At 48.4% G+C, this 13284-nt stretch overlaps 5 protein-coding genes across 5 annotated transcripts in view; all 5 read right to left on the bottom strand.

Moving 5' to 3' along the window:
• The window catches only part of ASPZODRAFT_162232 (hypothetical protein), a gene marked incomplete at its 5' end in the record, with an annotated part of 1912 nt that extends 208 nt beyond the window's left edge, over positions 1-1704 (bottom strand). The window contains 4 exons of the mRNA XM_022726566.1: positions 1-865; positions 917-1213; positions 1259-1391; positions 1435-1704. Coding sequence (XP_022576922.1) covers positions 159-865; positions 917-1213; positions 1259-1391; positions 1435-1704 — 1407 coding nt within the window. The 3' untranslated portion in view covers positions 1-158. The remainder of the gene's footprint in view (positions 866-916; positions 1214-1258; positions 1392-1434) is intronic.
• Positions 1705-4226: 2522 nt separating this feature from the next.
• On the bottom strand, positions 4227-4638 carry ASPZODRAFT_147396 (hypothetical protein; the record flags this gene model as incomplete). The annotated part of the gene is made up of 2 exons (XM_022725263.1): positions 4227-4371; positions 4433-4638. The coding sequence occupies 2 exons, from the start codon at positions 4636-4638 to the stop codon at positions 4227-4229; spliced, it is 351 nt and encodes a 116-aa protein (XP_022576921.1).
• Positions 4639-5888: 1250 nt separating this feature from the next.
• ASPZODRAFT_20527 (hypothetical protein) lies at positions 5889-6752 on the bottom strand (the record flags this gene model as incomplete). The annotated part of the gene is made up of 3 exons (XM_022727612.1): positions 5889-6438; positions 6510-6661; positions 6735-6752. 3 exons carry the CDS (start codon positions 6750-6752, stop codon positions 5889-5891), a joined length of 720 nt encoding a protein of 239 aa, XP_022576920.1.
• Positions 6753-10317: 3565 nt separating this feature from the next.
• On the bottom strand, positions 10318-10798 carry ASPZODRAFT_29252 (hypothetical protein). The gene is made up of 2 exons (XM_022728175.1): positions 10726-10798; positions 10318-10663 (listed from the first exon to the last, which is right to left on the bottom strand). Exons 1-2 carry the CDS (start codon positions 10764-10766, stop codon positions 10486-10488), a joined length of 219 nt encoding a protein of 72 aa, XP_022576919.1. The 5' UTR covers positions 10767-10798; the 3' UTR covers positions 10318-10485.
• Positions 10799-11663: 865 nt separating this feature from the next.
• Positions 11664-12575, bottom strand: ASPZODRAFT_170197 (hypothetical protein; the record flags this gene model as incomplete). Its single annotated transcript, XM_022726929.1, has 1 exon — positions 11664-12575. The coding sequence occupies exon 1, from the start codon at positions 12534-12536 to the stop codon at positions 11664-11666; it is 873 nt and encodes a 290-aa protein (XP_022576918.1). The 5' UTR covers positions 12537-12575.
• Positions 12576-13284: the final 709 nt, after the last annotated feature.

Below are 13284 nucleotides of genomic sequence, written 5' to 3'. Positions count from 1 at the left end.
CTAACCAACTTCTATGTCTATTACTGTTCCTATACGGTTAAGTTGTAGACCGAATCCCTAACCCTAACCTAACCTATACAACTTCCGTCTATTACTGGTCCTATAGGGCTAGATTGTAGGCTGTCTCTCTACCCTAACCTATACAACTTCTATGTCTATTACTGCTTCCATGGACTGACACCCTCCAGCTGCTGTGTCTCCCCCCTCTGGACCACGTCTTGCTGACTCTGGCGCAGCTTCTCCGCGACAGTCTTCCATCCGACTGTCTCTCCATCCAGCGTGACGTTCAGCTGTCCGTTTTCCTTGACAATGGCTCCGTCGATGATCACCATGCCAATGTCCCTGATACTGGCGTGCAGCAGGATGGCAGCGAGGGGATAACTGTCTGCACACACCATGGCAGGGGTATCCGTGTCGAAGACGACGAGATCCGCCTTCTTGCCCTCCTCGAGCGTGCCGATCTTGTGCTCCAACCCCATGGCTCGCGCGCCCTGCAGAGTCCCCAGATTGAAGGCGTGCTCGAGCTTAGCACTGATGGCAGCGTACTCTCCTCGGGCCTGAGCGACGAGGTACTCCTGCCCGCGCATATGCTGCACCAGCAGCCGCAGCTGGGTGATGAGATCCGACGAGTTGTTCGAGTGGCAGTCGACGCCCACGCAGGTGTGCGAGCTCAGCGGGCTGTTGTTCTTGCCGCGCAGCGCCACGGGCTCGCCCAGGCCCATCTGCAGCTCTGTCTCGGGCGTCGTCGAGATGTACACCTGGTTCTCGGCGAGGGTGGCGGCGTCGCTGAGCGCGATGCCCGTCGCGTGCGAGACGATGATCCTCCCTGAGAGGAGAGAGTTCTCCGCCAGGATCTGGACAATATCTGATGCTGTTAGCAATCGTTCTCGGCCTCGTGGTAAAAAAAAGGGCATACTCGGCATAAACCCAGCAACGTAATGCGTCGTCACCAGCATCCCCAGCTCGTTTGCCCTCTTCCACAGCGCCACGGCCACGTCGCGAGGAGCCGTCAGCTCGATTCCCAGGCCCAGCATCACCCGGCCGTCCTGGCCGACAGTCTGGTTGAGCTCGTCGAAAAGAGGCATCCACCAGTCCGGCAGGAAATCGTCGGCAAACTTCACCGTCTCCGTCCATTCTTCAATGCGCTCGATGGGGGTGTAGCAGAAGACCGTCCTCAGACCGGAAGACACCGACGCTTGGATTCCTTTTTTGACTATCTGATATTAGATTCTGAATAGAAAGACCTTATAAAAATTACCATGCTCCGCTGAATAAGACATATGCGCATGGTCCACTACGGTGGTCACGCCGGCGTCGATGCTGGCCAGACAGCCTGCCAGTTGGCCCCAGAAGATATCATCCGGCTCATAATTGAAGGATTGCATGTTTCCCTGAACGTCAGAGGAGCAAAGACAGCAGAGAACCATGACATACTGTGACCATGTATTCCTTGAAGCCGTGGTCGCCATGCCGGCCTCGCAGCTGACTCTGCCACAGATGATGGTGCGTGTCCACGAACCCAGGCGAGACGATCTTGCCCGTGCAGTCAATCACCCGGCCAGAAGATGCCTCGGAAAGGGCCAAGTTCTTGCCAATCCGCTTGATCGTGTCGTTTTCAATCAGCAGATCGTGCTGTCGCAGGATCTGGACCTGCTCTCCCTTGTGGCACAGGATGGTTGCATTCTGCAGTAGGATGGAGGACATTTTGATAGCTGGATGGCTAGATCTGATTATCTGACACATCAAATAGCTTATATACTCTTGCTTCGGCCTTCCACGCCCCGAGCGCGAGATGGTGTGTCAGCAGTCCTGCATGTCAGCATCTATACAGCTTTGGTGCACTATTTAATGCATGCTGCTGACTCAACATCTCGCGCTCGGGGCGTGGAAGGCCGAGGATTTAGCTGAATCACATGATTGCCCATGGACTCTGTAGAGCATTATCTTAGAGATGAAGGGTATATTTGCAATGATTAGGCAGCAAGTAGTCTAGACAGACAAGGCAGTGCAATAGGCAGCACTATCAATTCGTTGCTACCACATTATCCTTTACTCTTACTCTCTGTTATATAGAAATATCAATTTCTTGGCGTCCTGCTTGTAATCATACAATGACCATTCCTTTTAGCATCAGTCTTATTTAATCTGAGCCCTACATAGAGTATAATACTTTTTCTATTTATTCCCCTTTTCTTCTTTTAATTATCTAGGTAAGTTTCTAACTAACTATTAAATAATAAAGTATATATACTAATTCCTAGGTGATTCCTAGATGATTCCTTCACTGTCTAGATTAGTAAGATAATTATAAATATAGGGCTGTAATTTTAACTTGTCGAGCTCTACTCTACAACATCTTAATTAGAATAATAATAATAATTATACTATAACCCCTCTTTGAGCCCCCTCACGTAGCGAGGCATAGTACAAAAGCCAACAATACTAGTACTTCACCGTGTAGTGATACTACAAGTACTGCTACAGAATAATGGAGCCTGGCTAAGCCTCGGGCTCCCGACCTGGCTAAGCCTACTAATGCATTAGTTCTCATGAGTCACTAGAATAAACCAATAAAACCAGCCACGCCGTCGTATTCTACATCAAAAGAGTCACGATCCTGGGAAAATTTCGGATGGCAGGGATCGGGGTGGGTCATGTCTCTCTCCGACTCCGACGAGACAATTTATATGATTGGAGGGTTTCTTGCTGCCTCATAGATCTAGGCAACATCTCATGCTATGAGAAATCGGCCATGACGTTTTGTATACAGAAAACGAGTATATAAAGACTGTCTAGGTGCCAGATGCATTCCATGAATCAACAGTCTTCTACAGAGTACAATCTACTCCTCTATCCTCATAAAGTCTATCCTCACAAAGTCTATCCTCATCTACCATCATGATGGCCTCTCGTGTTCCAAGAATGCACATGAGCCAAGCACGGGTCGAGATGCCCACCTTTATTGACGAATTCGCCAAAGGCATTGCCCTTGAAAGAAAAAACAAGAAGCTCGATACCGAGTCCGTCTATTCCACCGCCACAACGCTACACGGCGACCACGAACCCTCGCACCGAGCCTCCTTTCTCGAGAAATTCAAGCGGCCTTCCAAGAGAGTTTGATGATTGAGAGCTTGACGAGTGATGATCTGTATAATTGAAAAGTCTTCCGGGGTTCTCTATGGGTGTTTGGGCTGGGATTGAGGGTATCTGTTATGTATTAGAATATTAATCTCGACTTTAATTTAAAGATATCCATATATTCTCTATTAAAGTGTAGTGGTATGTAATCGAGATAGAAAGCAGCCTATTCATGGTATAGAATAGTGTTAATATACTTGAGATCCCCCAGTTTCTTGGTTGACTAGAGTTGCATACACTGTAGGCGGACAAATATAATCCCAGATCATACCAGCAGGTAATAAAGAACGCGGGTTAGATCAGGAGGAGAAGAACTGGACCCCAAAGGGTAAAAAAGTCCATCAAAATATTAACATATACCAAGTAAGTGGTCTATGACTAGGTAGTTCCTTCATGATGAAATTCCATGGTTAGGAATTTATATAGCCTGCAACAGCAAGTCAGAGCCAGCCCTATTTATTTTAGGAGGCAGATATCAAACACCATGATGTATTAGAAGATCTTTTATATATTATAGCAGTATAAAGACAACTCGATGGCAGATGTTTCATATAACTAGATTATATAGTAGAGAATCTGCCTCAAAGGAACCTATAGTAGTATATATAGACTAAATTGCTGTTGTTAATATAAACTAATATCTTTATGATCGTGCTTATCGGTAGAGTATTCATTTTGCTTTCTTTGCTCTATTGATACTTTTATGCTTGCCAACGAGGCTGAGCTCTTCTCCTCTCTCTCTTCTTCCCACCAAAATGTCCTTATAATCATAGAAAGACTGCTTATGGCAGGACTTGACAATCAGAGATTATACGACCAGCTATGCTCTTGCTGCCCTGGATGGTAATATAGTTATCTAGGGGTGAGAATGAGGTGATTTTCATAGAAGCTGTACTCAGAGTGTAAAAAGCTCATAAACACTAGATACTCTATCATCACCTAATTGACTATGATTTGAGATGTGTCTACAAGGATCAATAGGTATACTAAAAGCATATTCACATTGATTGATTCATCAACTAAATTCCCCAGAAAGACAAGCAGATAGATACAACTTGACACGTATGCTATGGAAACCCATTCCACATCTATTTGTGGGTGTTGCTAGACCAGATGGGAGTGCCCTTGTAGAGAACGACATTGCCATCATTCTGCACAGTACAGATCACAGTGCTGTCGCCAGGACCACCGGGGCCAGTGTTGGTAGCCCAGACGGGCTTCTGGTGATGATCACTCCCAGAGTTAGAAAGTAATCCACATCACTGAGTGGAGGGTGAGAAAGGAATTTTCTTACTAGATGACCATGTTACCGTCCTCCTGCATAATAATGCCCTTGATGTCGTTGCGCTGGGTTGCAGTGTTCTGGAAGCGGCACTCGCCGCCCCAGTAGACAGCAATCTTGCCGTCACTCTGCATCCTGAGCTCGACGGAGCCGTCCTGGCTGAAAAGGCTCTGGCCGACGTTCAGCCATTCGCCGTTACCGAGGGTGTTGTGAGACATGGTGATGGAGGACTTGATTTGAGAATCTGCCTTGGAAGCCGAGTTGAGAGTTGATGGAGTGATTGATTGAGTGAGTGCTTGAGTGCTGAGTGAAAAGATGATGAGGATGAGCAGGAAAGGCCTTTTATATCTTACTCTCTCGCTACAATATGCCCTTTACTCTATCTATTCTATACTCTAGAACCACCCTCAGCTGAACATGTCCAGCCACCTGGTGATAGTGGCGAGCTGTGTGATTAGGGGTGCATTGCCTGGTATAGAGAACCAATCAAGTACACATTTAGAGACTCTTTCTCAACGACTATAAGGTATAGAATATAATAAGTACTATGCTGAGGGATTATTCTTATCTTGTACAGGCCTCATGACAGCAGACAACAATATCAAAAAACCACTATTGAGGTTAATATTCATAGTTTGATTCTAATTCTATAAGAGAGACATACTTAGTATACTTTAATAGATAAAAGCATCCATACTTACTATTAGAAACACTCAACTCCTGTTATTTCTTCCTGTTTTGGTAGTCTGCACGCTAATGCAAGCCTGCATAATCTGCACAGATTAACCTTTAGATCGCAAACAAAGTACAAAGTACTTGGCAATTCCTGCCGATCGAGGCAGCAGGAAATCTACATCTTGATGGATCTAGACTGGCCATCGTGCAGAGTTCATCGGCCAGCAGCCTTACCCCGCAAACGTGCTTTGTAGAGCACAGCCAATAGATGGACCCATCGCAAATTCTTGCCCAGAAAGCTGTTTCATCTCAGAACGCCAGCTTGGGAGGGCTCAGCTGAGCATGGAGGGAACCGACTGCAATACGGCAGATTTAAGCGAAACGGCGCTTTCCCTATACTCATTCGGTGTATGTGCTCTTTACTAGCAATATATAAGTGTTCCCATAGAATATAAGGTCTGGCGACATCATCTTTATGCAAAAAAGCTAAACCATAGCTAGTAATTAGATTTTCAAACTCAAATTAATATTCATAAACTGGCTGCCTCGAATGAGAGATTTAAGCAGATGTAGGCCTATTCAAAATCAGGCCAGGATATACACAGCAACTTAAGATTTGCACAGTAGACCACACTCTTCAGATGAAAAGATAGCACGAAAGATTTCCGAGGCATGTAACTATTTGAATAAGATATTTTCCATTTTTTCATCTGCATTGAATTTAAAGGATATCATTATAGTTATACATGTCAATTAATTTGCTAAATGTTCGTCTGTGTAGATATCGCAGCCGCTAGAAGAAAGGCAAGACCAGGAGACTGGCCACTAAAGACAGAGCAGACCATTTGTACCGGCCGAAAGTACGTGATGCTGCACCAGTATAAGTGGAGCTGGGAGCAGTCGTGACGGAGGAAGAAGGGAGAGACGTGGAAGAAGGAGAAGAGGAGAATGTAGAAGGAGACGAAGATGAAGAGAGACTGAGAGGAAGAAGAGTTGGAAGAATCGGAGTAACCGAAAGGCCAGAGCCAGAGCCAGTTGGTTGGGAAGCTGCCACATCAGTATGAGCAGTGGTGGCGGCGGTGGCTTCAGCGGCAGTAACAGGGCAGACAGTAGTAGAGACGATGATAACATCAGTTGTGGTGTAGGTGCGTCTCTCACTGGCCGGGCAGGCTGTGATGGTTGATGTCCGGGTGGTGAAGATGGTGGAAGTCGCCATCTGCGTGGTCGGGAAGAAGGTATCAATGGATGTCACTGTGGTGATTTGACCTGTTGAAGTCTCTGTGCCTGTTGATCCTCCCTGGGCAGCAGAGGTCGATTCGGTCTGTGTGCTAGTAGAGTTGATCCTTGAAATGATCCTTGAGTAGAAGTTGATGTATAAATTGCAGAAGATGAACCCGTGGGAGCCGTGGAATACGGTCTTGTGATGGAGGAGCGAGATGAGGGAATGGAGATGAGACAGGGCCACTGGGATGAATAAAAGACGCCGGCGAACAGATTCGACTGAAACTCGATGGACGTCTCCGGGAGACCCGAAGACGCTTCGCAAAGGCCGTAGAAGCTGAGCTCCTGGTCTGCAGAGGCAGAGATATCTTAGGTCTCGCCGGCGACCCAGTCGTCAAAGGCCTTGCTGGCCAGCCACCCATCGGTTGGGGACCATAATTGCAGGAATGACAGTAGCAGACGAGAGAGAGGAGACGGTATTTTAGACACCCGGCGATGGTGTTTATTTGCCTGGAGGATGAGGTTAGCTTTGGCGAGGGATGAAGGCAGGATAAGCAAAAAGAGCCGACGTGCTTGAGGGCTTGTCCTTAATTAGCTATCAATTAGGTATTGAAACATGCTCAAGATATAGTATAGTAATGTAAATATATACTATTATAATAGACAGTGAATATCTTATAAGTTATTTATTTGCCTAAGTATGTTACGTGTATCAACACGGGGTTCTCCGTTAGGGCTGACAGTAGGAACTGACAGTAGTGGCAAGACATCAAGTAGAGGTGGTATGATATAAATTCTTCCTATGGTTATTAGTAATTGCAGATCCATCAGACAAAGGGTGTGATTGAAGTAGAGGATCAAATAAAACCCTATTATTATACTTGAAGTTTACTCTACTCTGTAATGTATGTAGTTAATACAGTGTCATGATACTTGAGTGAAATCAATATCACTGGATGAATGTACATATACTATAATTTATCTAACACGAGCCCGTAACTCTCGCATGCGAGGGAGCTCGTTAGATAATATAAAAAATGAATAATAAGGCTGGATCATAGAAACCTAAAGAACGAAGAGAAGAAGAAGTCCGCTGATAGCAACAAGGCCTCTGGATAGGAAGCTCTTCTCCGAGGTGGAAGCACCAGTGTAGATAGCACCCGCGGAACTTGTCGTCTGGGAGCCACTGGTCGAAGCCGCAGCAGTTGACGAGGCTGCGGCAGACACGAACTCAGAAGAAGAAGAAGAAGAAGAAGAAGAAAAAGGAGCAGCAGATACTTCGATGAGAGTAAAGGTGGCGGTGGTGGTATAGACGTGTCCGGCTGATGTGAAGGTAATGTCCTCGACAGCAACGACAGTGGTTGACTCGGCGGGAATAGTTGTTTCAGCGGAGGCAGAGATAGTGGTTACAACCGAGACAGAATTAGAAATAGTTGTCGCTTCAGCGGAGACAGAAATAGTTTCAGCGGAGACAGAGATAGTTTCAGCAGAGACAGAGATAGTTTCAGCAGAGACAGAGATAGTTTCAGCAGAGACAGAGGTAGTTTCAGCGGAGCCAGAGATAGTTTCAGCGGAGACAGAGATAGTTTCAGCGGAGACAGAGATAATTTCAGTAGAGACAGAGGTAGTTTCAGCGGAGCCAGAAATAGTCGTTTCAACCAATTCTGGAAGACTAGTAGCAGTGACAGGATAGACGGTCGTTCCAGCAACAAGAGTCACAGTGGTAGGGGAGGCCGTCTTCTCCGTCAAGGGACAGTCAGTCACCGTGGACGGACACTTGTAGACCGTCGAGACAGAGGTTGAATAGAGAATCTCGGTGGTGAGACCATTGGCAGTGACGGGATAGACCGTGGTACCGGCAACCAGCGTCTCAGTGGTAGCGTGAGCGGTCTTCTCGGTCAGCGGACAGTTGGTGACCGTCGACGGACATTGATAGATGGTCGAGACGCGAGTTGTATAGAGCGTCTCGGTGGTGGAACCGCCCTCGCCACTGCCTGCTGTGAAGGTGCCAGTGGGAGCGACATCTGTAGTGTACACAGTGCTTCCGGCAACCAACGTCTCCGTAGTGACATGGGAGGTTTTCTCCGTCAGAGGGCAGTTCGTGACAGTCGATGGGCACTGGTAGATGGTCGACACGCGAGTTGTATAGACAATTTCGGTGGTCGCTTGACCGTTTCCTGATCCAGATCCAGATCCTGATCCAGGGTTGCCAGTCGGCCTCGCGCCTTCAGTCAGAGGACACACGGTCGTGGAGACAACAAAGGTCTCGGTGGTCAGATAGGTTGTCTTCTCCCTTGCCGGGCAGTTTGTGACGGTGGACGGGCAAGCGGTGACGGTCGAGGTGCGAGTATCGAGAATCGTAGACGTGGTAAACCCGTCTGGAGTCTTCGTGGCCGGGCAGATGGTCGTCGATACCACCAGGGTCTCGGTGGTGACGGCGGTGCTCCTCTCACTGGGCGGACAGTGTGGCTTGGCTGATGGGCAGCTGGTGATCGTTCCAGTGCGTGTTGTCAGGATGGTGGAGGTCGTAACGGCAGTCTGTGTGCTGGTGGTGGTGCTGGTGGTGTTGCCATTATTGCCTGTCTGTGTGCTACTACCAGCGCCGGCAGTGTTGATGGCCGTGGAAGCCCCAGAGGCGACGGTCGACTGCGATGAGGGAATGCCGGCTGCAGAGGATGAGCGCCTTCCTGAAGAATAAGGAAGAATCTTCGCCGACGAGGGCAGACGTGTCGAGACTGGTCTGCTGCTTGGAATCACGGTAGGCGAGCCGATGGGTCGAGAGGAGAGCACCCCGGGAGGAAGTCTCGAAGAAGTGACTGGCGATGAGGGTTGAGGAACCGGCGATGTGTCGACATGGGAACTGGACGTCGCCGGGGATGCAGCACTGGATGCAGAGGAAGACACAGCCGACGAAGAAGCAGTTGGCAGGGCAGCAGAGCTCGACGGCACCGGCGAGAGGCTCGGGGAGATGCTCGGGGAGATGCTCAGGGAGATGCTCGACCTGGACGCCGGCGAAGAGCTGGGCGACGCAGAGACGATCGTCGAGCTGGAGAGAGTGACCACCGCCGAAGACGAAGGGGTGGCAACGACGACGGTGGAAGTCGTGCAGGCCAGCGAGGTGGACGAGGCGACGGAGATGGCATCGAGATAGAAGGTAAAGGTGCCCGAGTCGCAGAAGAAGTCGAAGGTGGGATTGATATTCTCGTCCAGCAGGATGATCGTGTCCGAAAACGAGGCCCATTCCGTGATATCGCTGCTGGCGTGCTGCTGGACGATATTGCCGTACATGTCGTCAAAGGAAACCCATAGAGTACAGCCGGTCGCAGTGCCCAGAGTCCACTTGTAGTCGAACGAGACCATGTATTCATGGCCCGGGGAGACGTCGGAGACGATGTTGTTGGTGAGGAGGAACCGCTCACCTGCAGATTCGTCTTCGGGGTAGGCTACCAGGTAATAGGACCCCTCGGCAGCGCCTTCAGGGTCGTCCACCACGCCGCTGCCCGACCCGGCCGTCATCGTCCACCCGCTCAGCGATCCCAGCTCGAATCCGCCATTGGTGAGGAGATTTGTAGCGGTCGCGCAGACGGTGACCACCTCGACCGCAGCTGTAGTGGTGGTGGTGGTGATAGTGAGGGTGTCGGGCACGCCGGCGTGTGCTCCCAGGCCGAAAGCCAGAAGCGAGAAGGCTAGAGGCAGCATATTAAACGAATGCCCTCGCGAGGAGGTTGTCAACAGCGAAAAAGAATGAATGGACGAGCAGATGAGCTCAGGAGGTGGGTTGAGTGGAAAACTGTCATTGTTTTTGGCAGGAAAAGCCGTCTGTTATTAGCATTCATTCAGCTCGGTATTTTTTGCCTCTTTTTCCAGTCTCTCGGCTGGAATCGCCCAGACTGAAAGCCTTCATTTCTTCCCTCTATGATGACTGGATTATGATTAGGTACTATAGATATTAGATAAGTTGAGAGATTAGATGAGAGCAGTTGAGCTATAACTATTCTCCTGACAAAGATAATTACAGAGTAGCCTCTAGTCCCTGTCAAAGGACTGCTGTCTTTATCCTAGACGGTAGATTGCTTGACCACTAAACAAATCCTCATTCAAGCTGAACAGGTCTTATACCTTAAGTTCATTGGATACATAATTCATAATGAACTATTCAGTAACAGATTTCAAGACTTTTTCACATCCTTGACCGGCTCCATTGCCCCCGTCTGGATGTCCCGACGTTCAGAGTAGGGAAAGGGAAGGGCGTCCTTCTCGGCAAAAGGGGTCGAGTACCACCTGTGCAGAAGGAAACCGCCCGCCACCACCGCGCAAACGGTATACACGACTCGGTTGTTTTGGCGGCTACTTCATATTAGCCAGCGAGTCTGAGAGATGATATGCCATGGATCTTGTCCCGTTCTTACCGGAAGGAGGGGGGGATTCCACTCGATGCAAATGCTGCCATGGCTGGAAGACTGTCTGGTCAGAAAAATTCACATTGATGACAGTGAGGAGAACTGGGAGTCAGCTTGGTTATTACTATCTAATAAGCTACAGTGGCGAGACACTCATGAACCTAAAATATCAGCACTTTCTTACAGTATCTGGTCTGACGTCACCATGATCACTGCTGTCCTAGATATAGAAAGACACCTCCCTCATATATAAGTTTACTTAGTCTCCAGGGACCCAAGGCCGAGCAAATATCAGCTTATTAATCTATTGATACAGGTTCAATTCAGATTTATCCCACCCCTTGGTTTTTGGGAGCCTATAGTCGGATGTTGGCAACCTGACATGAATATCTCTTTAACTGTGATTATTACCTGGATATTAAGCTTAGAATAATAAAAGTCCCCTAATCTATATATAGACTCTTAATAATGGAAACTGTGTAATGACCTGTAGCTTAATATTAGGTATCTACCTAGTTCCTAATATCTTCAAGGCCAGCAGCGTCTGGCTACTCCATCTTATGAGGAAGTTAACTAGTAATGGCTGGGCATTGGTACTGATAGCATCAGAAATCTGATCTTCCTGCGTGTCTATTGCTGTTGAGCTCTTCCCCATCCATCTGATGTAAGTTTTATCTCATGCATGTTTTTAATCCTTGGATCCTCTCTATTAGTTAGCTTGGCAGTAATGCTGGCCCGGGGGCAACTGAGTTGCCATATTCTCACAGAACTTGATCCAATGTCGAAGCAGATCCCTAGAGATGGTTCGGATTACGGCTCTTTCTTTAAACATTGCTCGGCAAGAACCTCTCGGACTTCTACACAGGCTTGCACGAGAACAAGTTCCACAACCTGGCCCGTGATAAATAACAATTCAAAAAGTGGCAAGGTGTATCTTATATACTTTATTATCTATTAGAGCTGGCTCTAATCACCCCCTCGCTAAGCTTCTGCAGCGCATCATGCAACTTTGCAAAAACACCCCCATGCCATGACTTCACCTGTGCCCACTCCTCGTCAGGAAGCGTAACACTCTGCATTCTCAACCACCCACCGACTATAAAATCTGCATGACTCGCCCGCCGCCCAAGCAAAAAGGGACCACTATGATCCCTTTGAAACAGCTCCGCCAAGGGAGCCAGCGCCTCACAGAGCGACGCGAGGATCTTCTCCCGCGGCCCTGCATGGACCATCATGTCTTCCCACCGCATGCCCGCCCGCCGCTCGAACTCTGCGCGTATCAACGGCGCCCTGGCGGGGTCGAACTGCATCCCGGAACCCATGAGCGCACTGTGCGCGGAGAAGACGGCATCGACGTTGCGATTGAAGTGCGCATAATCGCGGATGACACCCTTGTCGACCCCCTCGGCGCGCTCTGAGAGAGGGGGTGCAAAGATCGCCAGTTCGCTCGAGCAGGCAAAGTCCAGCGACTGCACGGGGAACAGATCCCCTGCTTCTCCTGTGTCGGGATACGTTTCGGACAGGTACACGGCTATGTCGAATGAGTCGCCTACTTTAGTGCCTGTTGTGTTGTCCACCAGTACGGGGAGCGTGTAGTAGTCGCTCCCATCGCGATGCTTGCGGGCTGCGGGGACTTCCAGGCGCCGCCGGACGTCGGGAATCTCCAGCATATCGACCCATTCGGTCCTGTATGGGATTCCCTTGAAGTTGAGCGCGTAGCGGGCTTTCCATGGGTTGGGAGCACTTGATGAAGCGGAGAATGGCTGGCGGAAGGCAATGTCGTACAGGACGATGTCTGTGGCGGGGGTGTCTGTCGCCATGAAGAATGTGTTTCTTGATATACACTCTGTATTGAATGGATTGAAGGATTGAAGGTTGGAATTAACGTGCTATTTATAAGCATGCTCCAGCAAGGCAACATCTGGATCAAGGCTGGGGTTTAGTGGAGTTGGCCCACTTTGTGGAGATGACTCATGATTCATAACTCTTTATAATAATGACTCAGGATGAGTATAAAACTTCATTGATTTGTCAATTATATCATCTATTTGAAAATCCATTCTTTTGCAGTATTTATCTAGGTTGATTCTTGAAGCAGCACTTTGGAATTTACAGATCTGATAGTAGTATTCCTGTTGGAAGAGATGGCTAATTGCGGCCAGTGCCGAGCTGATGCTAAGCCTAATCCGGCACGCACCTAAACTATAGGAGCGCGCAGCATAAGCCATATATACTGTATCTTATATATAAAGTGTGTGAATTATGCTGAGTATAGTGTAAGAGAAATAAAATACCCATATACATAGTATTGTAGAACTCTATCTATTTATGCTGATAGTCTGCCAAGAGAACATATTTACAAGTTCTGTGGCTGCGCAAAATGATAGGCCTCTTTTGGTAGTATCTAGGCTAAGATAAAGAGGGGAAGGAAAGAATAAAGAGGTCAGATATCTCAAGACCTAGTACTAATCCCAATTGGGAAGGTGGAAAGTGCTGCCTCAGCCTGCCTTGGGCATCCCCGCCTCGCTGCTCGAATTAACCGCCCGTATCAACTCGCCGTCTCCTGAC

The sequence above is a fragment of the Penicilliopsis zonata genome (genome assembly GCF_001890105.1).
Source record: "Penicilliopsis zonata CBS 506.65 unplaced genomic scaffold ASPZOscaffold_29, whole genome shotgun sequence".
Taxonomy (NCBI): domain Eukaryota; kingdom Fungi; phylum Ascomycota; class Eurotiomycetes; order Eurotiales; family Aspergillaceae; genus Penicilliopsis; species Penicilliopsis zonata.
The sequence above is the reverse complement of the archived record's forward strand: the minus strand, read 5'-3'. Positions and strand labels throughout refer to the sequence as shown.

Coding starts and splice junctions, on each gene's coding strand:
- ASPZODRAFT_29252 (XM_022728175.1), bottom strand. CDS start 10,766: ATGGCAGCATTTGCATCGAGTGGAATCCCCCCCTCCTTCCG. Junction 10,664..10,725: donor GGAATCCCCCCCTCCTTCCG/GTAAGAACGGGA, acceptor AATATGAAGTAG/CCGCCAAAACAACCGAGTCG.